Genomic DNA, 16464 nt, shown 5'->3' on the forward strand with positions numbered 1-16464 from the left:
GATGACACAAAAAGAGCTTATAGACTATCTATATTACTATATCATAATGAAATCATTTGAGAAATATCAGCAAATCAGAAATATGTTTCTTTTTATAAAGTTCAACTTGGACTTAACTTAAACCAAGTCAGGAATAGATTAGTAAACCAATTCAAGATTAGATTAGGTAAATGGAATAAACTAGCTAGAGATATTTGCTTGATAGCGAAACAGTAAAGCAAAGATCAAATCTACTATACATCTAATATAAATACTAGATATATATAATACTCCCATATCAAACCCGTTGCCAACTTGTTTCGTGTCACGCAACCATCTCTAAGCACGCATTCGCACAGATTTTCAGCCATTCACTCTGACCCTTGGGCAAGACAATAAAAGCATCTTCCGAGCTGTTGTCGTCGATTGTTGTTGCTGTTGTTGTTGCTGCGCTGCTATTGGCGCTGCTACTGCTGCAGCAGCTGCTGCTGTTGCCTCAATTATAATTTGCAAATTGACGCCCAACACAAATGCATATCTCACTTTCTAATATTAAGTTAAATGCGAGCTAAGTGCGAACACTCGCAATTGTTACGACCATATCGAATTACTATATAAACCCATAATAATGCTCTATGTGAGAATGTGTGTGTGTGCGTGTGTGCGTGTGTGTGTGTGCAATTATGTTGTTAACCAACTAACAATTTGTTAGCCACAGTCCATTGGAATTGCAGCTCTTGTGGTCATCTCATTATTGTGCATTGCAACTCGTTTCGAATATCAATCGAATGCATTCGATGCATTCAAACAAGAAATATATTCACAATAATATATTTGCCCAAAAACTATTTACCTAAATATGCCCAGGGATATCCATGTTCAGTTGGTATCTGTTTGGCTGACCCAAGTCGATGCCGACTTGGAGGCGTACTCATTGTCAAAAGCCTTGTGGCCATATGAAATTAAGACTTGTCGATGATACATCATCAAGTTGTGGGAATTACAACGAGTTTCTAGTACTTCCAAGTATTTCTGGTTATATTACGAGAGAAAATATGAAGAGAGAGACGGATAAGGGATGGAATATAGAATATAGAATATAGAATATAGAATATAGAATATAGAATATAGAATATAGAATATAGAATATAGAATATAGAATATAGAATATAGAATATAGAATATAGAATATAGAATATAGAATATAGAATATAGAATATAGAATATAGAATATAGAATATAGAATATAGAATATAGAATATAGAATATAGAATCTAGCCTATATCTCGATATATCTAGATCTCGCCTATATCTCTCTCTCTACCTCTCGCCTCTCGCCTCTCGCCTATCTCTATAGAATATAGAATCTCTAGCCTCTCGCCTCTCTCTCGCCTCTCGCCTCTCGCCTCTCGCCTCTAGAATATGGAGTATGGAATATGCTATTAATAATTGCCTAAATCGCATTTCTCACTGTCTCTCATCTTTCACTCAGTTTCTCCCGCTCTCTCTCTCTCCTTCTCTGCAAGCGATACCTGATCAACCATCCAATCTAGCGCATGTCTCTCCATGTGTGAGCAGGCATATATTCACATACATGTACATACATGTGCTTGTGTGCGTGTCTGTGTGTATCTGTGTGCGTGTATGTATGAAAGTGGTCATTTATGACTTGTCTTTGGCTGCTATCCGCTGTGGGCAATTCAAATGAATTTTTGCGCGCTGCTCAACGATTTTAATTGAAAAACATGTTCGTTTTGGTTTCGTTTCGGTTTTCGGTTTTCAGTTTTGGTTTTTTGGGTGCTCGGCCCGAGGGAGGCTGGCGGCGCAACTGGCTAAAAAAGAAGTAGCGCAAGAAAGAAGAAGAGTGGGGGCAAAAATAATGCCGCATGCCACATGCCGCATGCCACATGCCACTTGCCACTTGCCATACTTGCCGCTGGGATCTGACTGTGGCTATGGCTATGGCTGTTGGCCTTGTTGGGCGGCTGCTCCTGCTGCTGCTCCTGCTGCTGCTGTTGGCTATGTCCACTGGCTGCTGCTGGCTGCCCGCTGGCAAACAATTCCCGGACTGAGAGAGCGTACTGTGCGCACGCGTTCGTGCATAAATTCCGCCAAGTGTCCATTTTTCTGATTTGTGTGCAAAGTTTCGTTTTGCTTGCCTTTTTTTTTGGGGAATTTCTTGCATTTGCTTTACTGCTTTTTTTTTTTTTTTGATTATTTTTGGCATTGAGTGACTGAAAGTCGTCTACGGCCTCGGCTGCTGGCCATGCAAATGCGTGGCCCAAAAATACCAAAAATAGAAAATGAATTCATTTCAAAGCTGAAATAGTAACAAGAATTTTCTATTACATTTTGCGGTGGCTCAAGCAGAAGAAGAAGAAGAAGAAGCAGCAGCAGCAGCAGCAGCAAACGGCAGCGAAAGATGCGCGAGGCAAACAAGAAATTAAAATACACGCAAAAACGTTTTAAGAATTTTTAATTAAAAATCAACGCAGTTGTCCGGCTCACAGCTCAGTACAATCAATGCTTAACCGCATTTTTCGTTTCACTTTCTTTTCTTGTTTTTTGTTATTGTTCTCTTCCGCCAGTCAAGAGGGAATCATGCTAGACATTGCGTGTACGTAATGTCCGTGTTTGTTTGTATGTGTACATTGCGTATACGCCGCATGCCACGCCGCATATTAATTTAATTTGTTGCTTAATTTCTACTTATTTTACAGTTCACAGCTAATCTGGCCTTACATCTATTTACTTAGATTTCCTTTTCGCTTTTCGACTTGGCTTTCCATTGCTCCAGCTGCTGCTGTTGCTGTTGTTGTTGCTCGGCATCGCGCGGCTTGAGAAAGTCAACCGCATCCCACGGCTGCTGGTCGGACGCACCCCAAAAGATGTACACCAGGTTGCCAATGAAGAACACAATGGCTGTTAATCCGAACACAATTTGCCATTGACTGCGAGAGCTCTGCCAAATGGATAAAGCGACGAGATATTATCAAAAACAATTGAGAGTAAAGTGGATGCGAGGTAATCGACTAAAAAATACCCTAAAATCAGTTTGCAAACTTATCCATTACCTGCCAGAAGCTACTCAGACTATGAGCTAGTTGGGAGTATACGACTTTTAGATACTCTGCAAAATTATGTTGATAAACAGATGAACGAGCAAAAAAAACTGTCAGTTTAACAAAATCGTATATATACAGATACGGATATGCATAATTATAGAATGGATAACAAGGCGGATAACAATTTTTTAAAAATTTTATAAGGTAATTATAGATACAGTCGGATAAATAAAGGAGGGAAGACGCACAGATGTTCACATTGAAAAATAGATGGATAAATAGTTTAATTAATAAACGAAAAAATAGGAGTATAAATATAATTATATACATACAATAGTGTACACAAATGAAAGGCGGATACACAAGGAACGCCGGATAATAAGAGTAGGGTGAACACACAATCAGTGGATAAACAAATAGAGCAGCAACACATGTGTATGCATAAATACTTGGATATTGATACGGATAAACAGGCGGATAGACATTTTTATATAAAAGACAAGACATACAGGCTAAAATAGAGATAGAAAGAAAAGTTCATAGATAGGATATCTAGGCGGATAAATGCAGAAGATAAAATGTATAGGCGGATAAACGTTGATAGAGAAGGAAAATCATGTATTCAAATCATTCACATAGAAAATCAGGCTGAAAGATATACTGAGTTGGCCGGATAAAATAATGAAATAAAGGATAGGCTGATAGATTGATAAAGAGATAGAAACGGATAAATGGATGGATTTTAGGACAGATAGAACGATCGAATTATGAAATGGACGGGCAGTTCCAAGTTCCAAGCCTACAAAATTATCAAACACAACTGTTAACAGCTGAGTGAATAAGGAATAAATAAAATAATATATGTTTGCTCGCACCAAAGCTTACACCTACGCAATCTACCCTTTTTGGAGCAACATATTTATAATATTTCTTAGAGCCAGCTTGGCCGACCCGATAGGCTTCTGGCTCCAACTTACCGGCTCGGTGACAATGACACCCACCAGCAGCGGCGACAGCAGTGGAGGGATGTTAGCCACGGAATTGCTGATGGCCATTAGTATACCGGAATGATTGGGCGACATGTCGATAATGGTCAAAATGCTGCCGATGCCGGAGCCCGCATTGAGGCCGGCATTAATTGTCATCAGAGCAATGGCCAGGCCCGTTTGGCTCTTGTCAAGGAAACCGATGCCAATCAGGGCGGCCGCCGGACCCCAGTACGATATCGTGTTGATGGACTTGCGCAGCGTCGTCAGCGACAGCCACTTCCTGGCCATGATCAAATCGGCAATGGCCAAATACACATACGACATGCACCACATGGCCAGGAAAGGCAGAGCCGTATAGAGGGCGTTGCTCTTGATGTCCATCTCGAGTACGCCGTGCATATATCTCGGAGTTTGCAGCTGCATCGTTGAGCTTGCCCAGCCCTGAGCGCCGCGCACTACGAGTAGCGCATAGAACGGTGTCGAGGTCCAAATCGCACGCCACGGTATCGCTATCTTCTGGCCATGGAAGTCATCGTTGTGTCTCATAGAACGCTCAATGTAATCACACTCATCGCCGCCAATCAAACGTGAGCTGGGCGCATTATCCGCAGCGAGCAATAGCCAAAGGATGCACCAAATGCCACAGAGACCGGCTGAAACGTACGATATGCCCGGCCAGCCCAGCGAGCTATCCGCTATGACGCCACTAGCAGCCATGGCTATAATGGAGCCACAATCGGATCCCGAATAGGCAAAAACTCCCAAAAGATTGCGATCCTCGGGCGGCGACCATTTGGCCAGATGCTCGTGAATACTAGGAAAGATTAGGCCCTGAAACAATCCGATTATCAGGCGCAGCGCACAGTACGCCAGCCAGCCGCCCCAGCTAATGCAGACGGGGGTGAGGCAGCTCAGCAAAGCCGTCGCAAAGGTGGGTATGAAGAGCACCAGCTTAGCGCCATAGCGACGCACCAGGAAGCCAGCTGGAAATTGAGTCACTATATAGCCCCAATAGAAGCTCGAGAGTATATAGGATTTTTGTGCCTCCGACCAGTCGTATTCCTGCAAGCCGAGAGAGTTAGTTAGAGTCGGTAGGTATATCACAGATGCCGGCCAGAGTTCAATTTACCGGAAAATCTGGATTGGCGGTCGCGGCATCTGTCATGGCCACAATGGATACGCTGATATTGAGTCGTGCTGTAAAGTTCGCAGCTATGGCCAAGAAGAGCAGCACCGCCTGCAGATGTCGTATGCCTAGGCAGGGGCCTAAAAGTAGGAGATGAGGCGAGGTGAGAAATATGAGCTTAGATTACACAGTTGAGAAAGATTTGCGTGGACGAACTAGTTCATTACACTCTAAGCCCATTGAAAATGGGAATGGAATTCTCTTCCATGAATTAAATAATTTCGTGCTTCACAACATTTTTCACTGCGATTTTTGTATATTTCATAGCAATTTGTTCATTATATAAATCACTTATCCAATCAGTTCATATGCTTATATATCCTTCATATTTTAATCCTTTCACACTTCATATTTATCACCTTTATTTTCTAAATCTGTGCCCATTTTTGACAGTCAGCTTCCCTAATATATAATCCTGTAGAAGCTGTTGAATCGGGCATATATATATCCAACTACCCGTTCGCAGACACACACACCCGAGTCGCGGCGTCTACGCGTGTCAATAACTGAAATACGTCTGAGTATTATTTGGAGATCGCGGTCTTGAATATACTATTGAGACAGATCCGAACGGAGCAGAGCAGAGAAGACCAGGCCGGGTCAGCCTTAACTTTTTACTTAAGTTTGACGGGAAAAATATATAAAAAAAGTTTAGAATAATATTTGAGCAGGGAAATTTATGGTTTCAACGTGCCATAAAAATTTCCCTACGCTTATATTTAAATACTACAGCTTTTTTAGTGCCTGTTTGAAGCTTGGGATAAGCACATACCTACGTGATTTAATACCTATAAAAATTTTGAGTTTGGCATGACATGATTTATATATTTATTTAAAGGTAATATATGAAAAAGGGAAATAATGTGAATTAAAATAATAAAATTTAGCTTTTTCAATTTATAATAATTATAAAATTTAAATATACACATTAATAATCCATACAATAATAATACAGTAGAAAAAGTTAAAAATTACCTACACTCTTATTTATTGTAGTTCTACTAAAATCACAATACAATATAATAATAAATAGTAAAAAAAAAGCAACAAATAAAAAAAAAACAAAAAAAAAACTAATAAACTATCTAAAAACAATCGAATAATAAATCATAAATTCTATTGTGTAATTAAAAAAGCAGCACAGAATTATTTTTTATTGAGCGACAAAAGCAAAAACTCTTACATGTACTTCTACATATATATATGTATGTAAGATAATAATAATAATAATAATTATTATTATTATTTAATTTTTTATGAATTTACCTGATGAAAATTAATATTAGAATATTTCATTTATTATATAGGCAATAAATTAATTAATAAATCAATATATGTATAATTTTATTTTTCAAATATATATATATACTTAAAACCCCATGCTCATGCACTCAAATTTCCCACTCAATGCTTGCATACACAAGCCTTTACAGCAAACTCAGAGTCAACGAGCTCGTCTTTGAGTAGAGGGAGTCGCACCCTATATAAAGACGAGCCTGTTGCTGCGCCACTGCAGTCGGTCAGCTGAGCTCCTCCCGATCGGACGTCTAGTGGAGTGCTCTTCATCTTCTTCTTCCTCCGGTGATGTTTGGTAAATATTCAAGTCATTAATATTATTAAGTATTTTTAGAGGAGTTGTAATAGGTCATAGCTTTTAAAATGTTAATAATTTTTAAGACACAGTTTGTATGCTAATAATCAAATTAATTGCTAAGCTACTGATCATTGTGCTGATCATCATTAAGTATTTAGTGAGTATGATCATGAAGAATGTGATAATGTTAGGAATAATGAGCACTAAGTTTTATTACATAGGTATATAATTACTCTTAGTAATAATTCTAAATGATGTTTTATATTAAATATTAGAAGAGCCAAAGAACCGAAGAGGCGTATGAGTGTATGAGTGGAGTGGAACTCTGAACTGAAGGACTTTCTCTCTCAATTGCTCTCCAGAGTCGAATGCCCAAATACATACATACATTTTTATACACATACATTATCTTTTTATTCTTTTTTATTTTATACATATATACAATTCCTTATTATCTTAAATTTTTCAAATTTTCAAACATGTCAAAGCGCAAATAGTAACAAGAATTTTCTATTATATGTGTGTGTGTGGGTGTGCTGATTATTAATTTAATTTAATTTGTTGCTTAATTTCTACTTATTTTACAGTTCACAGCTAATCTGGCCTTACATCTATTTACTTAGATTTCCTTTTCGCTTTTCGACTTGGCTTTCCATTGCTCCAGCTGCTGTTGTTGCTGCTGTTGTTGCTGTTGTTGTTGCTCGGCATCGCGCGGCTTGAGAAAGTCAACCGCATCCCACGGCTGCTGGTCGGTCGTACCCCAAATTATGTACACCAGGTTGCCAATGAAGAACACAATGGCCGTTAATCCGAACACAATTTGCCACTGAGTGCGAGAGCTCTGCGAAATGGATAAAGCGACGAGATATTATCAAAAACATTTGAGAGTAATTTCGATGCGAGGTAATCGACTAGAAAATACCCTAAAATCTGTTTCTTCTGCTGCTGCATAGACAGAAGCTACTCTAAATGTGAGCTAATTAAGGGTAGACGACTTTTAGACACTCTGTAATGCTTTATTACTATCCTAAGCAGAAAGAAATTTATATCCATATCCTCCGGTCATTGGCTATATCAAAAATATGCTGACAAACAATTAAATTAGTAAAAAAAAAAAAAACTATCAGGGCAGCTTGATAGAATAGTAAGAACGGATAAGCAGGCGGATAAGCAACAATGACACGGATAAACGGATAATTATAGAAACAGGCGGGCGATAAGGGAATATGCAGACATATGGAAAAATAAGCGAATAAATAGTTAAATATAATTATATGCATTAGTGTATTATAAGGCGGATATACAAAATACTGAGTGGGATAATTAGAAACTGAAGAATAAATAATCATTTGATAAGACAGAATGACAGCAGACATCCGTCTGACAGATGGATAAATGGGCGGATAGAAATACGCATAAATAGGCGGATAAACATTTTTATATTTTACAGATCAAGCCAAACCGGATAGATTCAAATATCAATATCAAGACGGCTTGGCAGTTTTACATACGAAAACAAAGTACATCGATTTCATATATGGGCGGATAGAATGACGGATAAATAGACAAATAGACAGCTGTATGTAGAGAAGGATAAACAAGTATTCATGAGATGGAATGGTATGGATATAGATAAACAGGATATATTTAGCTGGTTATATAGGATAATCAATGATATACAGATGAATCAAGGGATAAACGGATATGTGTAAGAAGAGATAGAATGATAGAGGGATGAACAAATGGAAAGACAGAACAAAAATATATCAAACACATTTGCCAGCAGCTAAATGAATAAAAGAGTAGACGGGCGGAAGGACAGTCTGACTAACAGAAAGGCTGGCTAAGCTCTATAGGAATCAACTCGATTCCCACTCAAATATATACAAATGCCATTAGTTACCCAAGCTTACACCTGCGCAATCTACCCTTTTACGAGCAAGTTATTTATTTATACTATTCCTTAGCGCCAGGCCTCAGGCTCCAACTTACCGGCTCGGTAACAATGACGCCCACCAGCAGCGGCGTCAGCAGCGGAAAGATATTGCCCACGCCATTGACGATGGCCATTAGCATGCCGGAATGATTGGGCGACATGTCGATAATGGTCAAAATGCTGCCGATGCCGGAGCCCGCATTGAGGCCGGCATTAATTGTCATCAGAGCAATGGCCAGGCCCGTTTGGCTCTTGTCAAGGAAACCGATGCCAATCAGGGCGGCCGCCGGACCCCAGTACGATATCGTGTTGATGGACTTGCGCAGCGTCGTCAGCGACAGCCACTTCCTGGCCATGATCAAATCGGCAATGGCCAAATACACATACGACATGCACCACATGGCCAGGAAGGGCAGAGCCGAATAGAGGGCGTTGCTCTTGATGTCCATCTCGAGTACGCCGTGCATGTATGCCGGCGTTTGCAGCTGCATCGTTGAGTTCGCCCAGCCCTGGGCGCTGCGCACAACGAGCAGGGCGTAGAACGGCGCCGAGGTCCAAATCGCACGCCACGGTATCGCTATCTTCTGGTCATGGAAGCCGTCGTTGCGTCTCATCGAACGCTCAATGTAATCACGCTCATCGCCGCCAATCAAACGTGAGCTGGGCGCATTATCCGCAGCGAGCAATAGCCAAAGGATGCACCAAACGCCACAGAGTCCGGCTGAAACGTACGATATGCCCGGCCAGCCCAGCGAACTCTCGGCAATCAAGCCACTAATAGCCATGGCCATAACGGAGCCACAATCGGACCCCGAATAGGCAAAGACGCCCAAACGATTGCGATCCTTGGGCGGCGACCATTTGGCCAGATGCTCGTGAATGCAGGGAAAGATTAGGCCCTGAAACAATCCGATTATCAGGCGCAGCACACTGAACGCCAGCCAGCCGCCCCAGCTAATGCAGACGGGGGTGAGGCAGCTCAGCAAAGCCGTCGCAAAGGTGGGTATGAAGAGCACCAGCTTAGCGCCATAGCGACGCACCAGGAAGCCAGCTGGAAATTGAGTCACTATGTAGCCCCAATAGAAGCTCGAGAGTATATAGGATTTTTGTGCCTCCGACCAGTCGTATTCCTGCAAGCCGAGAGAGTTAGTTAGAGTCGGTAGGTACATATATATATATAGTTCAATTTACCGGAAAATCTGGATTGGTGGTAGCTGCATCTGTCATGGCCACAACCGCCACGCTGACATTGAGGCGTGCTATGTAGTTCACAGCTATGGCCAAGAAGAGCAGCACCGCCTGCAGATGTCGTATGCCCAGGCAGGGGCCTAAAAGTAGGGGATGAGGCGAGGTAAGGAAAATGAGGATGTAGTATAGGAGATAAATTAGTTAAGAAGTGGCAAAGAGTAGTAAACAAGATATATATTTATATGCCCTATAATATTGTTTAAGATTTCTGCAAGTGAACTAGTTCATTTACAATTAGTAACTAGTTCAGTACTAGAAAACAGACAAATGAGAATAAGAAGACATAAGAAGACAGCATATATATATTCGGCCTCAAATTAGTAGATTTGATAACCTCAACTACCTTATACAGGGTATCTCACATTCACTCTCATCTCTGCAACTATTCTCATAGCATACTCCGTTTAGCATCAAGTGTCGCTGACTTTAGAATATATTAAACACATTTATATAAATAACACCCATTTGATATTTGTTATCAAGTCAAGCTTTATTTTTGGGTGCGATCGAGGCCAGTTCGACCGGTTTATCGGTCATTCATGTCGCTTTCGTTCAGGTGGATCGCAAATCAAATTCAGAATCGATTTCGATCAAGTCCAATGGTACTCGAACAAACAAGCGCTTATATGGCAGCAATAAAACTAAAACTGTGTTTTCCCCTGATTAAGAATTTGTTTTCGACCTTATCGTGAGAACTAAAATTCTTTACAGCTAAATATTTGTGACGTCTATTGATAAACGAAACGGATATCCCCATATCAAAGCAATTACATTGAGGGAAGTTTATTAGAGACAATTATAAGTGATTATTTATTATATTTCTATATAATTTCTATACGGATCTCTCTTGCCCACTCTCTCTACAGAGTTTTTCTGCCTTTCTTCTTCTTTCCCACTCACTCCCTCTCACTCTATTTATTTATCTCTTTAGTTACCTCTACCTTTCCCTCTTTCCATCTCTCTCTCTCATTCTCGCTTTCTCATTCACCCCATTAAATCCCTGTTCTCTCCCCAACCTTTCTTATTTTCGTATTTTGTTATCCATCTTCACACATTGTGTTTTCTTTAAGTCTCAATCTCCATCTCTTGCTCTCACATTCTAACTCTCTCAGTTTTTTTTCCCATTCCATCGCCATATCATTCATCTCACCTAAGTAAGCGTATAACCCAGTCTAGTGCTTGTAGTTTTTTCTCTGTTTTAAGTTACACTTATCATTCCCACGCATCATTTAATTTCATTTAATGGTTCAAACGTGCAAACATGATTCGAATGTGTTTCTGTTTTTGTTGTTTTTGAGAACTATTCAAGATTAACGAAAGTCTCTGTGACGAATATGACAAGCTGTAGCGTTGTAATCGATATACGCCCGTAATTGAAAAACTTGTACAATTTTTAATTAGCCATGCTATTTACTATTTGCTGTGATCGAATGAATTGGCTATGGAGCGATCGATGAGACGATCAGCTGTTTAATTTTACATTGACTTTCGACTTTCCCTTTTTCTATATATATGCATGTATATATAGAATTTTGAGTATTTTTAAGAAATTAATACTGTAATAAACTTGATATTTTCTTTTTAAATTTAAACTCTTATCGATTCTTCAAGACCCAAACCGGCATATCTCTATAACCTTGCTACACTTGATATAACTCAAATTGCCAGTCACTGGTTTCATTGGGCGCCATAAATTAGTGCTGTTATGCTATAAAATGACGTTTAGACGTGCCAAAGTCATAATACCTTATTGATGTAGGTGGTAAATGTATATAGTTAAAGAAACAACTACTGGACATATTAAATTTTATATAATATAAATCTATTCATTCACTTTATTGTCTATAGTACGATCAAAATTCTGCTCAACACTTTGCAAGTGCCTAGAAAACAACAAATATATAGCATAGTGTTAGCCCCATATCTTTTTAATTAACTTTTTCTTCATTCTTTTTTTCACATATGTTAAAAACTCTCTTATTTCACATTTTTCACTCGGACTTTTATATTTTTCATAACAATTTATTCATTATATAAATCACTTTTCCAATTAGTTCATATATATAATATATAAAGTCTATATACATCCATCATTTTCATATACCACTTCATCTCGTTAATCCTTTCACACTTCATAATATTCACCTTTATTTTCTAACTCAGTGCCCATTTTTGACAGTCGGCTATCTCTTATGTTTTTCCCTATTATTATAATATTTAATAGGTTTATAATCGGGTGTATATATATCCAGCTACCCGTTCGCAGACACACACTCCCGAGTCGCGGCGTCTACGCGTGTCAATAACTGAAATACGTCTGAGCATTATTTGGAGAGCGACGTCTTGAATATACTATTGACACAGACCGCGCCGGGCCGGGCCGGGCCGGGCTGGGGCCAGACATCAACTGAGCGACAAGCACTATTGCATTTATTACCGCAATTAGACGTGCTTAACTTTCTGCTCTACCGTTACTATACACGCACACACACATATAAATATATACTATACTATATATATTCATGTTTTATCATCTGCCTGATTAAGCGAACGATAACCGCGCGTTATTTAATTGTAAATTCCATTGGTTTCATTGCAGCTCCATGAAACTGACGATTTCTGGAGCTATGGCAAGTGCATAACAAACATTCTGATATAATGTTGCATGATATTAATTATATAGACGGCTATAGAATGATTACAAATGATTATTTGGTTAGCATCGTTTACTATTCAGCGTTTTACATAAGTTCGATGGGGAGTATACAATATATAAAAAATGTTTGGTTTTATCAAGTTTTCTATTATATTTGAGCAGGGAAAGTTAGGGTTTCAACATGTCATAAACATTTACCTAAGCTTATATTATTCAGCTTGTTTAGTACCCGTTTTTGGCCTGGGATGCTTAGATTAAGTACCGATAAAACCTTTGAATAAAGGGAATTTTTTTTAGGTACTCACTTAGACATGCAATCAAAATTTCCCTTAAAAGTAATATTAGTGATATCATTTCTATGGCAACTGTTGTTTTTACTTTTAGGTGTTTTTTTTTTAAGTGAATATAATTAAAGATATTCGATAATATAAAAAAAATCGGCAACGTTTTTTCTATAGACATAAATGTTTATTATAATAATGATATTGGGGCTTTTTTACAAAAAGTTAAACTTTATTTTCACTCTTGTTTATTCTACTAAATTAACAAAAAAAAAAGGTAATATTAAAAATCATTGAAATAAATAATAGTTAATATTATTGAATTAGTAACTCACTTGTAAAGCTATTACAAACTACACTAGAGTATATAATTAGCTATATTTAAAAGTTTTTGTTTAATAAGTAAAGTGTGTTCTATTCATTTGATAAATGACACATGATATAATGATAGCATCTACACAACATCCTCTTCCATAGCACCTGCTATAAAGCAATCGATCATAAACATGCATTAAAAATAGCAATAATTAAAAATAATTACAAAAAAAAGCCTTATAAATTATATAAAAACAATTGAATAAATCATCAATTCCATTTGCTAATATTTTAATTGAGCGAAAATACATAGAAAGTCTTACATGCATACATATTAATAATAATTATTATTAGTATAAATATATATATATAAAAAAAAAAAAAAAAAATGTATAAACACTATACATTATAGTAATATAAGTTTTGTTTCTGCTATTTTAATGAATTTAATAATAATTAATTTCTTTTTTAATGTTGACAAATCTTTTGCAGCAGTATTTTTCTTGGTATCTTAACATATATAAAATACTAAGCTTATATACCATTAAAAAAATGCACATACTCAAATTACCAACTCAATGCTCGCATGCTCAACGAGCTCGTCTTTGAGTAGAGGGAGTCGCACCCTATATAAAGGCAAGCTCGTTACTGCGCCACTGCAGTCGGTCAGCTGAGCTCCTTGCGATCGGACGTCTAGTGGAATGCTTCTCATCTTCTTCTTCCTCCGGTGATATTTGGTAAATATTAAAGTAATTAATATTATTAGGTATTTTAAATGGAGTTGTAATAGTTAATAACTTTTAAAATGTTAATATTATTTAAGACACATTTTCTATGCCAATGCTCATTGTACAGATCATCATTAAGTATTTAATCAGTATGATAATAATCTTTTTTTAATTTTCATTAAGTGAATTACCTCTTAATAATGACCATGAAGAATGCGATAATGATGAAAAGTATAACCATTAAGAGCGTATTATTTATAAATGTTGCTACACAGTAATATAATAAGACAGTAATAATTATCAATGATATCATATATTAAATATTCGAAGAGCCGAAGATCTGAAGAGTGTATGAGTGGAGAAACCGAAGAAGCACTTGCTCTCTCATCATTAGCTCTCCAGTGCACTGGACACTGCAGTGTCGGATGCACAAGCGTTCTTATTGGCAAATAGATATATGTATATGTATATACATACATTTACACATACATGCATACACATACATGCATACACATACATGCATACACATACATGCATACACATACATGCATACACATACATGCATACACATACATGCATCCACATACACACATACACATACACACATACACATACACACATATACACTTTTTTTCTAAAATCCTTCAACTTTTCATATACATATACGTACATATGTGTATGTATATACATATATATTCATCTAAACTCCGCATCTATTTAAGCCTTTGCTTTAGCTAATCTCTTCGTATTTTTCTTTTTTGCCAAATCCATATAGCAAAACATTGAACTGGCTGAAAATACATATGGCCAATATTTTGTATTTTTACTTTTATTTTATTTTTATTTATTTTTGTTGTTTTTGCTGGTATTGTTGTCGGCCAAAGGACGCGAGCTTTTTTTGGAGCAGAGCAGCTGCAAAATAAATGTGAATTTCATGAAATAATGGCACAAAAATACTTGATGATGCAAAATGCATGATGCCAACCTACACACATACAAGTATACATGTATCAGAAGATGTGGAGACTGTGTGTGAGTGTGTGTGTGGGTAAGAGCCTGCCAACTCCCTTCGTTATCCTTTAGGGTTTTGCTGCTAAGCTGTGCAGCAACTGTAAATGGTTATGGATGCTGTGCATGTGGTCCAAACAGCAGCTAAGCGGCAAGCAGCTGCCACAATCAAGTCAACAGGAGCCCCAAAAATGCACACATACATACATACATACAGACATATACATATATGTATATGCGTGTGTGTGTGTGCGCATGTACAACATGCATGACATGGTAAATGGACAGTGTTCATGCCAGCGTGTCTGTATGTGCCAGTGTGTGTGTGTGTGTGTGTCAGGGTCTAAGGTCATTTTCAATTTGCATAAATCATGTATGTCCATGTGAGACCCAAGCTGCATTGGTGTAAGTGTGTGTGTGTGTATGGCCTCTCAAATAAAACCACAACAATTGCTTGGTAAATAAAACTCCTGAGCTGACTAGAAGCAGCAGCTGCCTTAAATTTGCCCAACAAAAAATTATATATTTATATATTAAATGTACATATATATGTATAAACTGAATTCTTATGCCATATTTTATCGGCTTATCCTATTATAAGAGCAGCTAGGCTAAAGTAAAACTAAAACTTATTTAGCAGCCCTGGTACTAATGTTTAAGGATGCATACATGTGTGTATGAAGAAACTAGATCGAGTGCAGCTTCTGTTAAGCATAAGAAATCGAGCTGAGATGATTAAGTGAAAGTAAAGCGGCTATCCTTGCAGTAAAAAGCTCTGGCGAATGTATAGTACAGTAAAATATAGATTAAATGCAGTTTCGCCAATTCATACTTGCCAATGTTAAGCGGTTGCAAATTTAACATTTAACATGCAAAGCAGTTTTAGCTGGAGCCCTGGTACTTAAACATAATTACATGCATGTAATGTACATATGCAGATCATATGCAGCTGCGAACTAGTTCATTTGCCTGTTGTTACATTCATACACATGCACACACACATATACATAAGTCTGTAAATATGTATTTGGTGTAGGTCAAACACAGTCTAGTTCAGCAAAAATCAAACAGGACACTGTTTAGGGTGCAGTGGCTAAGAACAACAAATATGCAATTTAAGATGTAGTATTTTTTCCAATCCTGCAAGAGTCGTCCAGTGCCTCAATCCTTTTTTGTTTTCTGTGTTTTGGCTAATCAAAATTTTTGACAAACTGCGCACAGTGCGAATGCGAAGGGAGCCACACATACATACTAACATTTTGTGCTAACTTAGCAGCTTGCAGTCAAAAACAGTCAACCGCATGCAATGGTTCCGGCCAGGGCTAACAGCAGCAGTAGCAGCAGCCGCCGCCGTGCAAACACAACGCACCCACACACACACACACACACACACACGCACAGTAGTTGATTTATAAGACTTTCATATGTCCATGCTTGGCTAGGGGGGGTGAAGGGAACAACCCGTTGGCTCGTCTGTTT

At 38.0% G+C, this 16464-nt stretch overlaps 2 protein-coding genes and 1 long non-coding RNA gene across 3 annotated transcripts; 1 reads left to right on the forward strand and 2 right to left on the reverse strand.

Annotated features, from left to right (window-relative positions):
- Window positions 1-2438: 2438 nt before the first annotated feature.
- Window positions 2439-5813, reverse strand: LOC149090952 (putative inorganic phosphate cotransporter). The gene is made up of 4 exons (XM_089261290.1): window positions 5579-5813; window positions 5163-5299; window positions 4022-5095; window positions 2439-2941 (listed from the first exon to the last, which is right to left on the reverse strand). The coding sequence occupies exons 1-4, from the start codon at window positions 5601-5603 to the stop codon at window positions 2732-2734; spliced, it is 1446 nt and encodes a 481-aa protein (XP_089117416.1). The 5' UTR covers window positions 5604-5813; the 3' UTR covers window positions 2439-2731.
- Window positions 5814-6658: 845 nt separating this feature from the next.
- LOC149090953 (uncharacterized) lies at window positions 6659-9045 on the forward strand. Its single transcript, XR_016196959.1, has 2 exons — window positions 6659-6800; window positions 8787-9045. It is a non-coding gene; the product is annotated as an uncharacterized LOC149090953 (long non-coding RNA).
- Window positions 7343-12456, reverse strand: LOC108652672 (putative inorganic phosphate cotransporter). The gene is made up of 4 exons (XM_089261289.1): window positions 12143-12456; window positions 9941-10077; window positions 8806-9879; window positions 7343-7654 (listed from the first exon to the last, which is right to left on the reverse strand). The coding sequence occupies exons 1-4, from the start codon at window positions 12165-12167 to the stop codon at window positions 7433-7435; spliced, it is 1458 nt and encodes a 485-aa protein (XP_089117415.1). The 5' UTR covers window positions 12168-12456; the 3' UTR covers window positions 7343-7432.
- Window positions 12457-16464: the final 4008 nt, after the last annotated feature.

Source organism: Drosophila navojoa, chromosome 5 (genome assembly GCF_054131105.1).
Source record: "Drosophila navojoa isolate 15081-1374.11 chromosome 5, UAZ_NAV_1.0, whole genome shotgun sequence".
Lineage (NCBI taxonomy): Eukaryota > Metazoa > Arthropoda > Insecta > Diptera > Drosophilidae > Drosophila > Drosophila navojoa.

Excerpts from the sequence above, each read along its gene's own strand:
- LOC149090952 (XM_089261290.1), bottom strand. The coding sequence starts at position 5,603 with ATGGGCACAGATTTAGAAAATAAAG. Across the intron at positions 5,300-5,578 it reads CACAGATTTAGAAAATAAAG|GCCCCTGCCTAGGCATACGA; the intron begins GTGATAAATATG and ends TCCTACTTTTAG. Across the intron at positions 5,096-5,162 it reads CCGCCAATCCAGATTTTCCG|GAATACGACTGGTCGGAGGC; the intron begins GTAAATTGAACT and ends CTCGGCTTGCAG.
- LOC108652672 (XM_089261289.1), bottom strand. The coding sequence starts at position 12,167 with ATGGGCACTGAGTTAGAAAATAAAG. Across the intron at positions 10,078-12,142 it reads CACTGAGTTAGAAAATAAAG|GCCCCTGCCTGGGCATACGA; the intron begins GTGAATATTATG and ends CCCTACTTTTAG. Across the intron at positions 9,880-9,940 it reads CCACCAATCCAGATTTTCCG|GAATACGACTGGTCGGAGGC; the intron begins GTAAATTGAACT and ends CTCGGCTTGCAG.